We start from the raw sequence: 12,652 nt of genomic DNA on the forward strand, positions 1-12,652 counted from the left end.
TCCGATTGCCGGAATCCGACTACATCCGGCCACTGGAATATTGCCGGCGGACCAGATTCCGGCCGAATCTAGTCGGAATCTGGCCATGGTCAGAAGCCGGCCAGATCTGGCCGGAATTCAGCCGGATCCTGCCATTGATCCGGCCGGACCTGGCCAAAATGGTCGAGATTCGGGCGGATTTGGATGGATCCAGTCACTGATCCGGCCGGATATGGATAGATCCGGAGGAGTCTGGCCGGATCCGGCCAAACGTGCTCGCCGGAATCCGGCAACGGCGACCGGACGTTGCCGGATTCCGGCTACAGTTGCATTTTCTCATTTCGTAATTTTTTCGTACGAACCAAACGCCGAAAAATATTTTCGAGAAAATTATTCTTTTTGAAAATGATTTCGTCGAAAATATTTTACGACGGAAATCATTTTACGTCGAAACAAACGGAGCATAAATTTAATAGTGTATACGTTGTCATATGATAAATATATTGTTATGTCCTTTAAAAATCTTAAATGATATCACATTTAAAGGACGTGACATCATGTATACTATTAAATACAATAAAATAAAATTTTGACCATCAAATAGCCTAGTCCTTTTTTTTTTTTTTCTGACATATTTATTTTTTTCTTTTTCTTTTTTTAAGGTGGGGGGAGGGGATTTTTAGAGATTTACTATAAGCATCTAGAGACACTAGAGATTTTTTTGTTTTTTTTTGTTTTTTTTTTTTTACAAACATGTAATTAATAGGTTTTATAAAACTTTTATAATGAATTTGAGACTTGTGCTTCATAAGTTTTTTTTTTTTTTTTTTTTTTTTTTTTAAAGAAAAATTTATATAATTTATAAGATTATATAATATATTAACACATAAATAAATTATAAATATTCAGACTCCTTTAATTTGTTACTCTTTCTTTTCTATCTTTTCTCTTAAATAAAAAGAACACAAAACATAAACACTTCTCAAAATACACACAAAACATGCAAAAGTGAAAATACAAAAAATAAATTATATTACATCACATCAAAATAATTTATTTTAAAAAATAAAGAAAATTAAAATTAAAATTTTTTTATTAAAAAAAAAAAAAAAAAAACCCTCGAAAAACACAGATCGAGAAGATAGCATGAAATATTGATAATTTTGGTAGGAATGGAAAGTAAAAACGGACAAGTAGGGGTACGACAGTCATTAGAGAGAGAGAGCCTTTACTCGTTCACTCGCACAGTCGCACTATAAGAAACCCCTCTTCCACGATTCACAAACCCCCAAAACGCTTCCTATTTTGATCGCTACATCAAAGAACACAAAAATCATGGGCAGGAAATTCTTCGTCGGCGGCAACTGGAAATGCGTATGTCTCTCTGATTGTTCATCCGTCGTCCATCATTCCGATCTCAAAATTGGTTTAATCACTTCTTTGAGATCTTAAAATTCTTAGGCATATACATACATGTATATATATGTATGTATGTGTGTGTAAGTGCTTATATCTTAAATGTTTTCATTATAGTAAGATATTGGGTTGAGCTTTTCTGGGTTTGATTTTTGTTGCAGAATGGGACAGGCGAGGAGGTGAAGAAGATTGTGTCCACATTGAATGAAGTCGAAGTCCCTTCTGAGGATGTTGTGGGTGAGTTTTGTTTGAGCTTTCTCTGACTCTCAGTATTAGTTTCTACTTTAGGAGTTGGTTCAGATCGGTGTGGTTCCTTCTTTGTTGTGCAGAGGTTGTTGTAAGCCCTCCGTTTGTGTTTCTTCCTCTGGTGAAAAGCTTATTGCGGTCGGATTTCCATGTTGCCGCCCAGAACTGTTGGGTTCGCAAAGGTGGTGCTTTTACTGGAGAGATTAGGTATGTTCTACATCGTATTTCCTTATCTCTGTTTCAGCGCAGTTTAAAGCAGAATGATTTGCCAAAATGGTAGGTTTTGGTTTTGCTAATTGTAAGTTTCATAGACGGCAAATGATAAGAATGCAGTTATTAATCAGTATTGATGTTTGCGTTATTGAATGGGCTATCTGAATGAATACTTCCCAATTGAGCTTTAGGTTCAAAGTTTCATTATCAATTCTTCAATGTTAGATAAGAGGTTTATTTTTTATGCACTTATCCCAAAAGAACATGACAATAAAATAAAAATGTCTGTTGTAATTGAGACTATTTTTTGTGAAATTGCAAATCTTTTGATTAGTTTCTTGTACCCTACACCGTGGGTATTTTTCACTACTTTTATGAACATTCAGGTCTCGTTTGGTTTGCAGATGGGTATTTTATTGGGAAATTGGATAGTTATTATCGGAAATAAAAAGATAGTGAAATAGAATGGCTATTCTTACTCTTTAGTTTGGTAACAACACATATACTTTAATTGAAATTCAATCAAAAGTACTTAAAAAACCCCACATTATTTTTTTTAAAAAAACTCAAACTATAAAAAAAAAAAAAAAACATAAATAAATAAATTTTGAAAACTAGTGGGTGGCCTACCACCCCAATGGGTGGTCGGCCACCCCAAAACACCCCCAAATGCTCTGAGGGTGATCGCATCACCCCCGACCACATATTGGGGTGGTCGGCCACCCCAAAATACTCATCGGGGGTGGCCTGTGCCACCCCCCAAATTCTCCGAGGGTGATCGCACCACCCCCGACTCCATATGTGGCTGGCCAACGACCCTTTGGGGTGGTCGGTCGGCCACTGTGTAAAGTGGGTTTTTTTAAATTAGGAAAAGTGACTATTCCTAGGAATAGTCATTACTTTGTTTCGTAAGGGTCTATTCTTTGGAATAGTTATTCCCATTGGAATAACTATTCTCTTACGAAGAATAATACCTATTCCTCTAAAAAATGAGAAAAATAGTTATTCCTTTAAGAATAGACTACATTTTCCCAAAAAAAAATACTCATTATGTAATGACTATGGAATAGTCATTCCATTCCAATGGTCTATTCCACGAACCAAACAAGACCTAGTATTTTTCCTAATTTAATCTACCACGTTTCCCATTTTGGTGCTTTATATATTAAAACTCCCTTTTCCATTCTCAAATTATAGTTGGAAAACATTTTTTTTTATTGATTATGTAGTTGAACTTTTTATTTACTTTACTTCCTATTGAATTTTGTGCAATATGGTTGGTTTTATGTAATTAATGTGAAGCTGATGTCTCTTTCCACAGTGCTGAGATGCTTGTCAATTTGAGCATTCCTTGGGTCATACTTGGTCATTCTGAAAGAAGATCTCTTTTGAGCGAGTCAAGTGAGGTAAGCAACTTTGTGTTCCCTTAGATGATATCTTCTCATATGTCTACTGTATGATAGTTTGATTGAACAATTTTTGCTCCTATGGTGGTGCTTCTAGTGTTATAGATTGATCTACCGCTTGCTAATTGCATTTTTTGCCATCCATGCTTGTCTTTGCAGTTTGTTGGAGACAAAGTTGCATATGCACTCTCTCAAGGCATAAAAGTGATTGCTTGTGTTGGAGAGACTCTTGAACAGCGAGAATCAGGATCTACAGTGGCTGTTGTTGCTGCACAAACAAAAGCAATTGCAGGTACCTCCTTGCTGTACTTGAAAGGGGCAAATATGTTTCTTTTCTTGTGTGTTTGATACTTTAAACTCTCAATTTTCTTTGGTTTAAGGAACAATTTTTGAAAATGGGGCTAGGGAACTTCCTACCGAATCTAATTTGGTCTAAAACTGATTATTTTTCAACTGGCATGTTAGAAGTTTCTATGTAACTATTTTGGTTCTATCATCTTTTCATTTACTCTTACACATTGATTAACAAGCTGTAGCTATTACATGTTCTGCTCCTTTTGTTTCTCTCTATCATGATTTTATAGATGAATTAACCTTTATTTTTCTCTTGTAGATAAGGTATCAAATTGGGATAATATTGTTTTGGCTTATGAGCCAGTTTGGGCCATTGGAACTGGGAAGGTTGCAACCCCTGCTCAGGCTCAGGAAGTAAGTATGCCTCTAAGAATGTTTTTTGTTTAGCTATTCTTCTTTAAATTTGAAGTTTGGCTATAATGATTTGAACATGGGGCAATGTTTCCGTCTGAGGAAGTTAGGGCTCTTGTTCCAAATAAATTGTCCAGTTCATGTGCTAATCCTCGTGAGAGCTTATCTTAATACTTGGGGTCAATTGATGCATGACACTAGGTTGATCACTTCAATAGTTTCCCTTTTTAATCTAATAATGCGAGGAATGCTTTTTTCTGACCGTATGATAACTTTATATATGATACACTAATGTCCTTAAAAAATATACTTTTTGACTTGACTATTGGAAGACTACTGCCTATTATTTGCTACATGAATGCTTGCAAAAGTACAACACACAGATAGTCTGCAATTTATCTGCAGACACAGCGTGCATACAGGCTTGTTACCCATAGCTAGATCTTCAAGCTAGCTGTATTTGGAAACTTGTGTTTCCGCCTTCTGGTCCCAGTATAGAGCTGCTGGATCTATATGTTTTGAGCCACGTAGGGTTCCCCTGTCCATTATTTTCTGCACATTCTTTAATTCAGTATTAGATTGTAGTAAGGAGAGATCGTCGCAAATAGAGGCTATCTCTATGCACTCAAAAAGATGATATTGCTTCAATTTGTTTTAGATGAAAAATGCTTTTTTCACATTTTAAGGATTTTTCTGCCAGGTTCATTGTGAGTTGAGGAAATGGCTTCATAACAATGCTGGTGCTGAAGTTGCTGCATCAACCAGAATTATCTATGGAGGTATTATTCATCTGCGTTAGTTTTAATATGCAACCACTATTATAAATTCTTTTACCTTTTCACTTTATCAGGATATGTAAATTAATAAGCTAGCTTCATACAAAAGCAAGTTACTAGAGGACCTCTATGGACTGTCAAGCTATGATTAAGAGGCATAATCATCTATAACAGGCTTATACATCTATGTATCTGCATGTGTATGGTTGAGTTTATGTCTACTACTGCAGAAATTTCTAGTTTGTCAAAATTCTTGTGAATTTTATTTTCTCCTTATGCATAGTAATATTCTTGGAGTAATGCTAGATACTATAATTTTATCTAACATCCATCTAACAATGTTGACGTGGCACTCCAAATCAACCATTGAATCTTTTTTTTTTCTTATTTAACAAGAATTAATTCAAAGGTTTGTTGGGAGTGCCATCTCAACCTTGTTGGATGAATGTTTGATAGAATTATAGTATCTATTATTTCTGATGTTCTTGTGGGTAAATCAATTGGTTCACATACAAACTACTCCAATTGAGGGCTGAACTAAATGCCTAGAGTGGCCAAGTAAGCCTTTAGCAAGTAGAACACAGCCTTAAGGACCTGGTAGACCGGAAGTATCCAATATGGCAGCATAACAAGCCAGCTAAATCCTACATCTTCTCATATAATTCCTTTACCTTCTGTATACTATTGCTGTTAGGTATGTAGGGGTTGGTTTGCTAAATTGAGCAACTATTCCAGTTTGTATATCTTGATATAATCAGGATATCAGACCAAGAACCAATCCTAGCTGGCTGGTTTAGTTCAATTTAGGTTCGACACCAAATCAAGTTCAACTCATTTATGATGTGGAATTTTTCCTTGGTTTTACTTGGTCTGCCGCATCATAGAAACAGCTGTTCCTTTTGTTAGAGTGAATATGGTACCACTGTTCTTTCAGAAAGATGATTTACTTATATACCCTCGATGTCAATCTTACTTGAACCATATCTACTGTAGGTTCTGTAAATGGAGCAAATTGCAAAGAATTGGCAACACAGCCAGATGTGGATGGATTTTTGGTTGGTGGAGCTTCCCTTAAGGTGATTATTTGTGTTTATGTCATTGTTTTCACTTGTTTGGTTTCTTGTCTAAACCTGGGTTAACCAACTCTCCTTCCCACATTTTCTTCTTCAGCCGGAGTTCATCGACATTATCAAGTCAGCCACAGTGAACAAGAATTGATTGAAAATCATTACCATGTGTTGATATGGCAGCCCTTCTTGTTCCTTCTTGAATGCTTGATGGAAAATTTGTGTTATAATTTTGTAGTTGATGTCTGTCCTTGGAGATTTTGGCCAGAATAATTTCAAGAATACTAAAGAGTCAGATTTTCTTTGTTTTCTGTGATTTGAGGCATGGATCTCAGTTTGAGCTTTTAATAACACCTGAATATGTGGACATGATACCGGTTGTTTCTAGTTGAAATGGAGCTTATCGGTTACGGTTGATTTTAACAAATGACAAGCCCTTATGTGGAATGCATTTATATTATTTCCTTGGATCTATCTTTTCCTTGGATTCATCCGTATCAAAGGGGATCTCTTATCTTGGACGCTCCCTGCCGTCCAAGGGTGGTGGTTGCAGAATTATTAGTAAATTACCCTAATCAGGTTATATTCCTACTGAATTCCATTGTACCATAGGACTTAATAATTGATGCACGTGGGTGACAAGTGGAGGAAAATAGGCAAATGCCCACACCATGTGTTGTTGGACTTTTTTTTTTTAAAAGTGCATGTAATCTCATTAAAAAAGAGACAAATGCCTCTTAGCCAATACAATATCAGAAATACAAGACGAATACGAGTCCATCCAAGTTTGGTTTAAAGCCTGACTGACAGCAAGTCTAGCAAGTTGGTGAGCCGCATTATTACAGCTTCTCCGGACAGAACCAACTTTCCACACAGGGAATTCCTTAAGGATCTTTATGGTTGCTGCAATAATACTCCCCAACCTACTAAACTCCTCCTCTTCCCGATTTAGAGCCGAGACCACCACGCTAGTGTCACCTTCTAGGAAGATGGAATGAAGACCCAACGTACGACCAAGTTCTGCGCCCAAATTAGCACCGATCGCTTCAGCTACCGTCGGATCCAAAATGAACCTCTGAACCACACACTGAGTCGCAAGGACTGCCCCAAAATTGTTACGAGCAATGTCACCCACCCCCATAAGATTCTTCCGCTTGTCAACGGCAGCATTCCAATTCACCTTGATGGTATCAGCACTGGGAGGGCTCCAGGAGGAAGGGGACACTAAGTTCCGAGAGGTAGAATTTGAAGAGAGGGTATTGACCTCCCTAAATTTCTGAAGAGAATCCTTCGCTCCCATCAGCAAACACTTAGGGGGCATAAATTTTTTCTCAAAAACCCATTGATTCCTTCGAAGCCATATTCTCTGAGCAATAAAGGCAGCTAACTCGAAATCCTCATCCTCCAGCCTTTCACACAGCTGGCTAAAGATACTGTTAAAATCATTTGCATCCACTGCGCATTTTTGGATGGCACGGGGGCTTTCAGACCAAACAGCTCGAGCAACATCACAGCTCCACAGAACGTGTCCAGAAGTTTCCACTTCTCGGCCACACAAGGGACAAAACGGGTCAGTGACAATCTTTCTCCTTAGTAAATTTTCTTTCGTAGGAAGAATATTATTACAAGCTCTCCATAGAAAAAGATGGATTACCTGAGGCACTCTTAACTTCCAAATTATTTTTCAAATAGGACTTTGGAAAGGGCCACAGGAGCTGCCACCATTCTGACGGGCCTTCCTATCCAGCTCCAAGTAATAAGCACTTCGGACAGTGAATAAACCATTAGCCGAATACGCCCAGATCTGCCTATCTTGCACAATACCAGGATTGATAGCCAAGCTACATATTTTCTCTACAATATCGGCTGGGAAAATTTGCTCAATAAGCGGTATGTTCCACCACCTACTATCCTGGTCAATAATTTCAGCTACTTTAGTATCACTGTTTAAAATATGAACTGGAGCCTGGATAGAGTTGGAATGGGGAGAAAAGATCCATTGGTCTCCCCATATATTGATGTTAGAACCATCTCCCACCCTCCAAATTAGACCTTCCCGTAGAAGAGGTTTAGACATCCAAATACTTCGCCAGATATAGGAAGGTCTATAACCAAGAGAGGCCTCCAGAAAAGATTTCTCAGGAAAATACTTCTCCTTTAACACCCAAGCTGCGAGAGAGCCTGGATTCTGAATTAAGCACCACCCTTGTTTAGCAAGAAGGGCGGTATTGAAACTCTCCAAATCCCGGTATCCCAAACCCCCTGAATTCTTATTCATGCCTAAGCCTTTCCAAGACATCCACGCCTTCCGATCAAAATTATCCATATGCCCCCACCAGAATCTACTCATAAGCATGTTTATTTCACAGCATAGAGAGATAGGTAGCCTAAAAACGTTCATAGTGTAGGTTGGGATGGCTTGAAGAACAGCTTTAATAAGGATCTCCTTCCCCGCATGGGATAAGAATTTTTCTTTCCAACCATTCATTCGGTTCCAGATTCGGCTTTTGATGTAATTGAAGGTAGAAATTCTGGATCGACCAACAAGGGCTGGTAAACCCAAATAGGATTCATAACGCTGGGTAGGATGAAGCCCTTTTTCCTGCAGAATAGGAACCCTCTCCTCTTCCTTTGTGTTTTTACTGAAAAACATAGAGGTCTTTTCCAGATTTATTTTCTGCCCAGAAGCCCTCTCATAGGCATCCAAAATACCTTTAATTTGCCTCCATTCATCTAGGTTAGCCCTCCCAAACAAAAGGCTATCATCAGCAAAAAGGAGGTGATTAATTCTTGTCCCACCCCTACCAATAGGAACACTAGAAATCTTCCCCGAGCCTGCAGCATGATTCAACATCCTACTTAATGCTTCAGCGCAAATAATGAAGAGATAAGGGGAAAGGGGATCTCCCTGACGAATACCTCTGGAAGGGACAATGTGTCCATGGGGTTGACCATTAATAAGAACAGCATAAGAGACTGTTCGGACACAGGTCATGATCAGTCGAACCCATCTATCAGCAAACCCAAGCTTCCTCATGATAGCCTCCAAAAAATCCCACTCCAACCGATCATACGCCTTACTCATGTCAAGCTTAATAGCCATAAATCCTTTTCTACCTTTTAGTCGAGTTTCCATGGAATGGAGAGCTTCAAAAGCTACAATTATATTATCAGTTATCAATCGGCCAGGAATAAACGCACTTTGCTCCGGAGATATGACATGCGGTAGAACAAGTTTCGGTCTATTGGCAAGCACCTTGGAGATCAGCTTATATACCACATTACAAAGACTAATTGGCCGATAATCTTTGACTGACTCCGGAGATGGAACCTTAGGAATAAGACATATGTTGGTAGCATTTATGGTCGCATCAAAGAGCCCTCCATTAAGAAAGGATAGTACTGCCTCCGACACCTTCTTTCCCACATTACACCAAGCCTTTTGGAAAAAACCTGCTGAGAAGCCATCCGGGCCCGGCGATTTCAAGGGATGCATCTGGGAAAGAGCCATGCCGACCTCCTCTTCCGTAAAAGGCCTCAACAAGGTTGAATTCATCTCTACCGAAACTCGAGGCTCCACATTTTCCAAGCATTGGGAAAAATCAGAAGCAATATTGGAGGAAAAGATATCTTCATAATAATTAATAAAAACTCTACCTATCTCCTTTTGTCGCCTCCATGTCCTTCCATTTTCATCAATGATAAAGCGAATAGAATTCACTTTCCTTCTGTGATTAGCCCAAGCATGGAAGAACTTAGTGTTCCGGTCTCTTTTGCAATACCAATTCTGTTTAGCTCTCTGTTTCCATTTGACATCCTCCCTTTCCAAAATGTCATCAATGTCTTTTTGAATCTGCTTGATTACCTTAACTTGGTCTGGGCTGTTGTTTCCTTGCAATTCAAGAAGTCCCCTACTTTTCTGCTTCAGCACTTCTGCATCTTTCCCAAATTTTACTTTACTCCAGCGTGTAAGATCTCTTTGGCAAGCTGATAAACGGGCCTGAATATCCTTCAACTGATTAGCCTCAAACACATCTTGTTCCCAAGATGCTTTAATGATGTCGTTACATTCAGGATCCAGCTGCCATTTGGCTTCAAACTTGAAGGCCTGACGAGAATGACCAAGCTCATAGGGCACGTTGCTATACAAAATGAGGATCGGATTATGGTTCGAGGAAATAGCTTCCAAGACTTGAACCTCCACATGATTAAAACGAGAACACCATTCTCTATTGGCAACCGCTCTATCAAGTCTTTCCTGTGTAAAGTTTCTGTTGTGCAAATATCTACATAAATAAATAGATAAATATTTGTACGTTTTACTCTCAAGTGCACAAGATCAAAACGATAGTATAGTAGGCAAATACAAGATCATTCCCACGAGGATTGGTAAATTATGCTTAAAAAGAATTCCTTAATAATTGAGACGAGTGAAAAGCAATAAAAATATTAATCAGATCAAATAAGAGAAGAGATAAAAATATTGAAGAAATATAATATGAAATAAGGTAGGGCTTCGATATCCACCGCTAATCATACTCAATTAAGATTCACAATGCCAATGCTACCATCATAACTTGATACTTAATGTTTACCAGCCACAAGGGAATGGTATCTTCTCCTAAAGCTATTGATTTCCCTGAGCAACGAGTTAGGCATGGTATCTACTCTAACTCTTTTCTTCATTGAAGGATTTAGAATGGTATCTACTAAGTTGTTCTTCAAGAAAGCATAAATTTATGGAAATCGGTAAACACACTCAGATTGGAACATGGTGTCTATTCCAGTTGTCTTTATGTTGATTAATCCAAGAACCTGTGATGGGGTTCTTTTGTTACTTTATTATGCCCAGGACTCAGTCATCCAAATTGACATAAATAACAAATCCATACCACATGCATATGATGATCAAGCATAAACATGAGAGGAATTCAAGAAAATAGGAAATAATCAAGTTAAGCATCAATATATGAATTGTAGCAAAGGCGCCAATTGAAAACCTTAACGAGACATAATTAGGGCTTCAATCGAGCCCTAACTAAAGTATTAGTTACAACTAATATAAAATAAAATTATATACAAACAGAAAATAAATAAAGAAAGAAAATAAAAACTAGGAAGAACCTCCTTCTTGATGGAACCTTTGATTCTTTCTCAAAGCTTATGTGTCCTTTTTCTTCAAAGGCTAGAGGCCTATTTATAGGGATTAGAGAAGCTCTAGATGCTCTAGGAATCCTATTACAATTATAAATAGGACTTCTAGTCTAAATAGAATAATTACAAGTCTTTTCATTTTCTGAAATTTCTATCCAAGTAGAAAAAGGATTCCAAAATTCATACAGATTTGTGGTCTCTTATTGCGGGGCAATTTTAGCATGGTAAACGTCCGAATTAGGAAATACCTATTTCTAACATATTTGTTGAATTTTGTCTTATCTTTCCAACTCCATCAATTTCGTTGCAATCAGATACTTGAGCCGAAAGTTATGATTAAATTACTGAAATGTGCTCATTTTGGATTCTTTTCAAAAATAACGAATTTTTTGCCGACTTCTCTTTCCTTAAATTCAAAATTGATTGGAATTGAATATATCCAAAAGTGAGTTTGCCGACTTCGTTATAATCTTGGAATTTGATAGAGTTTCTTACAAAACCTGTAAAATACAAGAAAACACAAAAACAACACAAAACATCAAACTATAACAAAACTAAGAGCTTAACATATGTAAATTAAGGGGCTTGAATGTGTAACATTCAGTACTTATCAGTTTCCATCTCTTTTGCTATTGCACCAAGTATACCGAGGCCCAGAAAAACCCAAGTCACTTAAGTCACAATCTTCTAGCGCCATTCTGAAATTGTTAATCTGAGAATCACTTCTTAGGGCTGCTCCCTGTTTCTCCTCTTGTTCTAAAATCTCGTTGAAGTCCCCCGCACACAACCAAGTTGCGGGTTGAAGAGTCTTAAGGAACCTCAATAACTCCCAAGATTCCCATCGTCTAGCAGTATTGGGACATCCGTAGAAGCCGGTAAACTTCCATCCTGGGCTTCCGTCTTCATTTCGAATTATAGCATTTATATGCTGACGGGAATAGTTGAAAATCTCCAGAAATTTTTTTTCTTTCCATAATAATGCTAAGCCCCCACTTCTACCGACTGGGTTGACAACAAAGAGACCTTCAAAGCCCAATTTACATCTAATTTTCTCCATAGTCTTTTCCTTACTCAAAGTTTCTATAAGGAAAACAACATTGGGTTTCTTCTCTTTCACCAATTGGTGAAGAACTCGAACTGTGCGAGGGTTCCCAAGCCCCCGACAGTTCCAACATAAAAGGCTCATGGTGACAGGCGGGGCTGAACATCAGCCACCGCCTTTTCAGTATGGAAAAGTGTCTCACCTCTAGAATTGCTCTTCTTAAATTGAGGCTCCTGAACGTCTGAGTGTATCCACTCCACATCTTCAACATTCCTCTTTCGTTTAGTTTCGCAAATGTTGTCACTTGTATTATCTCTAGACTTTCTTTTCCACTTTCGAACCTTGCCCGAGATCTTCGAGTTCTCCTCTGTTGATGCTTGAAAGTTCACATGGTCAACGTTATACACATGTTTAGGACTAGGAGAAACTAATACCGTGGAACAAACTCCTTGTTCTGTACAGGTTGCCTGGAAAGACGACACCTCCTGCTGGGACCCATGACTAACCACTGCCACATTAGTATTGCATAGCTTTTTACCTGCCACGTAGTTATCTTTTGACATCTTTTCATTCACCATCGAAGCTCCCTCATTAAGTATAGTATCTTCAACACTTGGCTCTATGCAAAAAGACTCTTTTAACACTCCA

General features: G+C 38.1%; 1 protein-coding gene across 1 annotated transcript; it reads left to right on the plus strand.

Moving 5' to 3' along the window:
* The first annotated feature begins 1,179 nt into the window (after positions 1-1,179).
* Positions 1,180-6,235, plus strand: LOC133878504 (triosephosphate isomerase, cytosolic). Its single transcript, XM_062317058.1, has 9 exons — positions 1,180-1,353; positions 1,557-1,632; positions 1,725-1,848; positions 3,176-3,260; positions 3,420-3,552; positions 3,874-3,968; positions 4,666-4,744; positions 5,735-5,817; positions 5,912-6,235. The coding sequence occupies exons 1-9, from the start codon at positions 1,315-1,317 to the stop codon at positions 5,957-5,959; spliced, it is 762 nt and encodes a 253-aa protein (XP_062173042.1). The 5' UTR covers positions 1,180-1,314; the 3' UTR covers positions 5,960-6,235.
* Positions 6,236-12,652: the final 6,417 nt, after the last annotated feature.

This window comes from Alnus glutinosa, chromosome 9, assembly GCF_958979055.1.
Source record: "Alnus glutinosa chromosome 9, dhAlnGlut1.1, whole genome shotgun sequence".
NCBI lineage: Eukaryota > Viridiplantae > Streptophyta > Magnoliopsida > Fagales > Betulaceae > Alnus > Alnus glutinosa.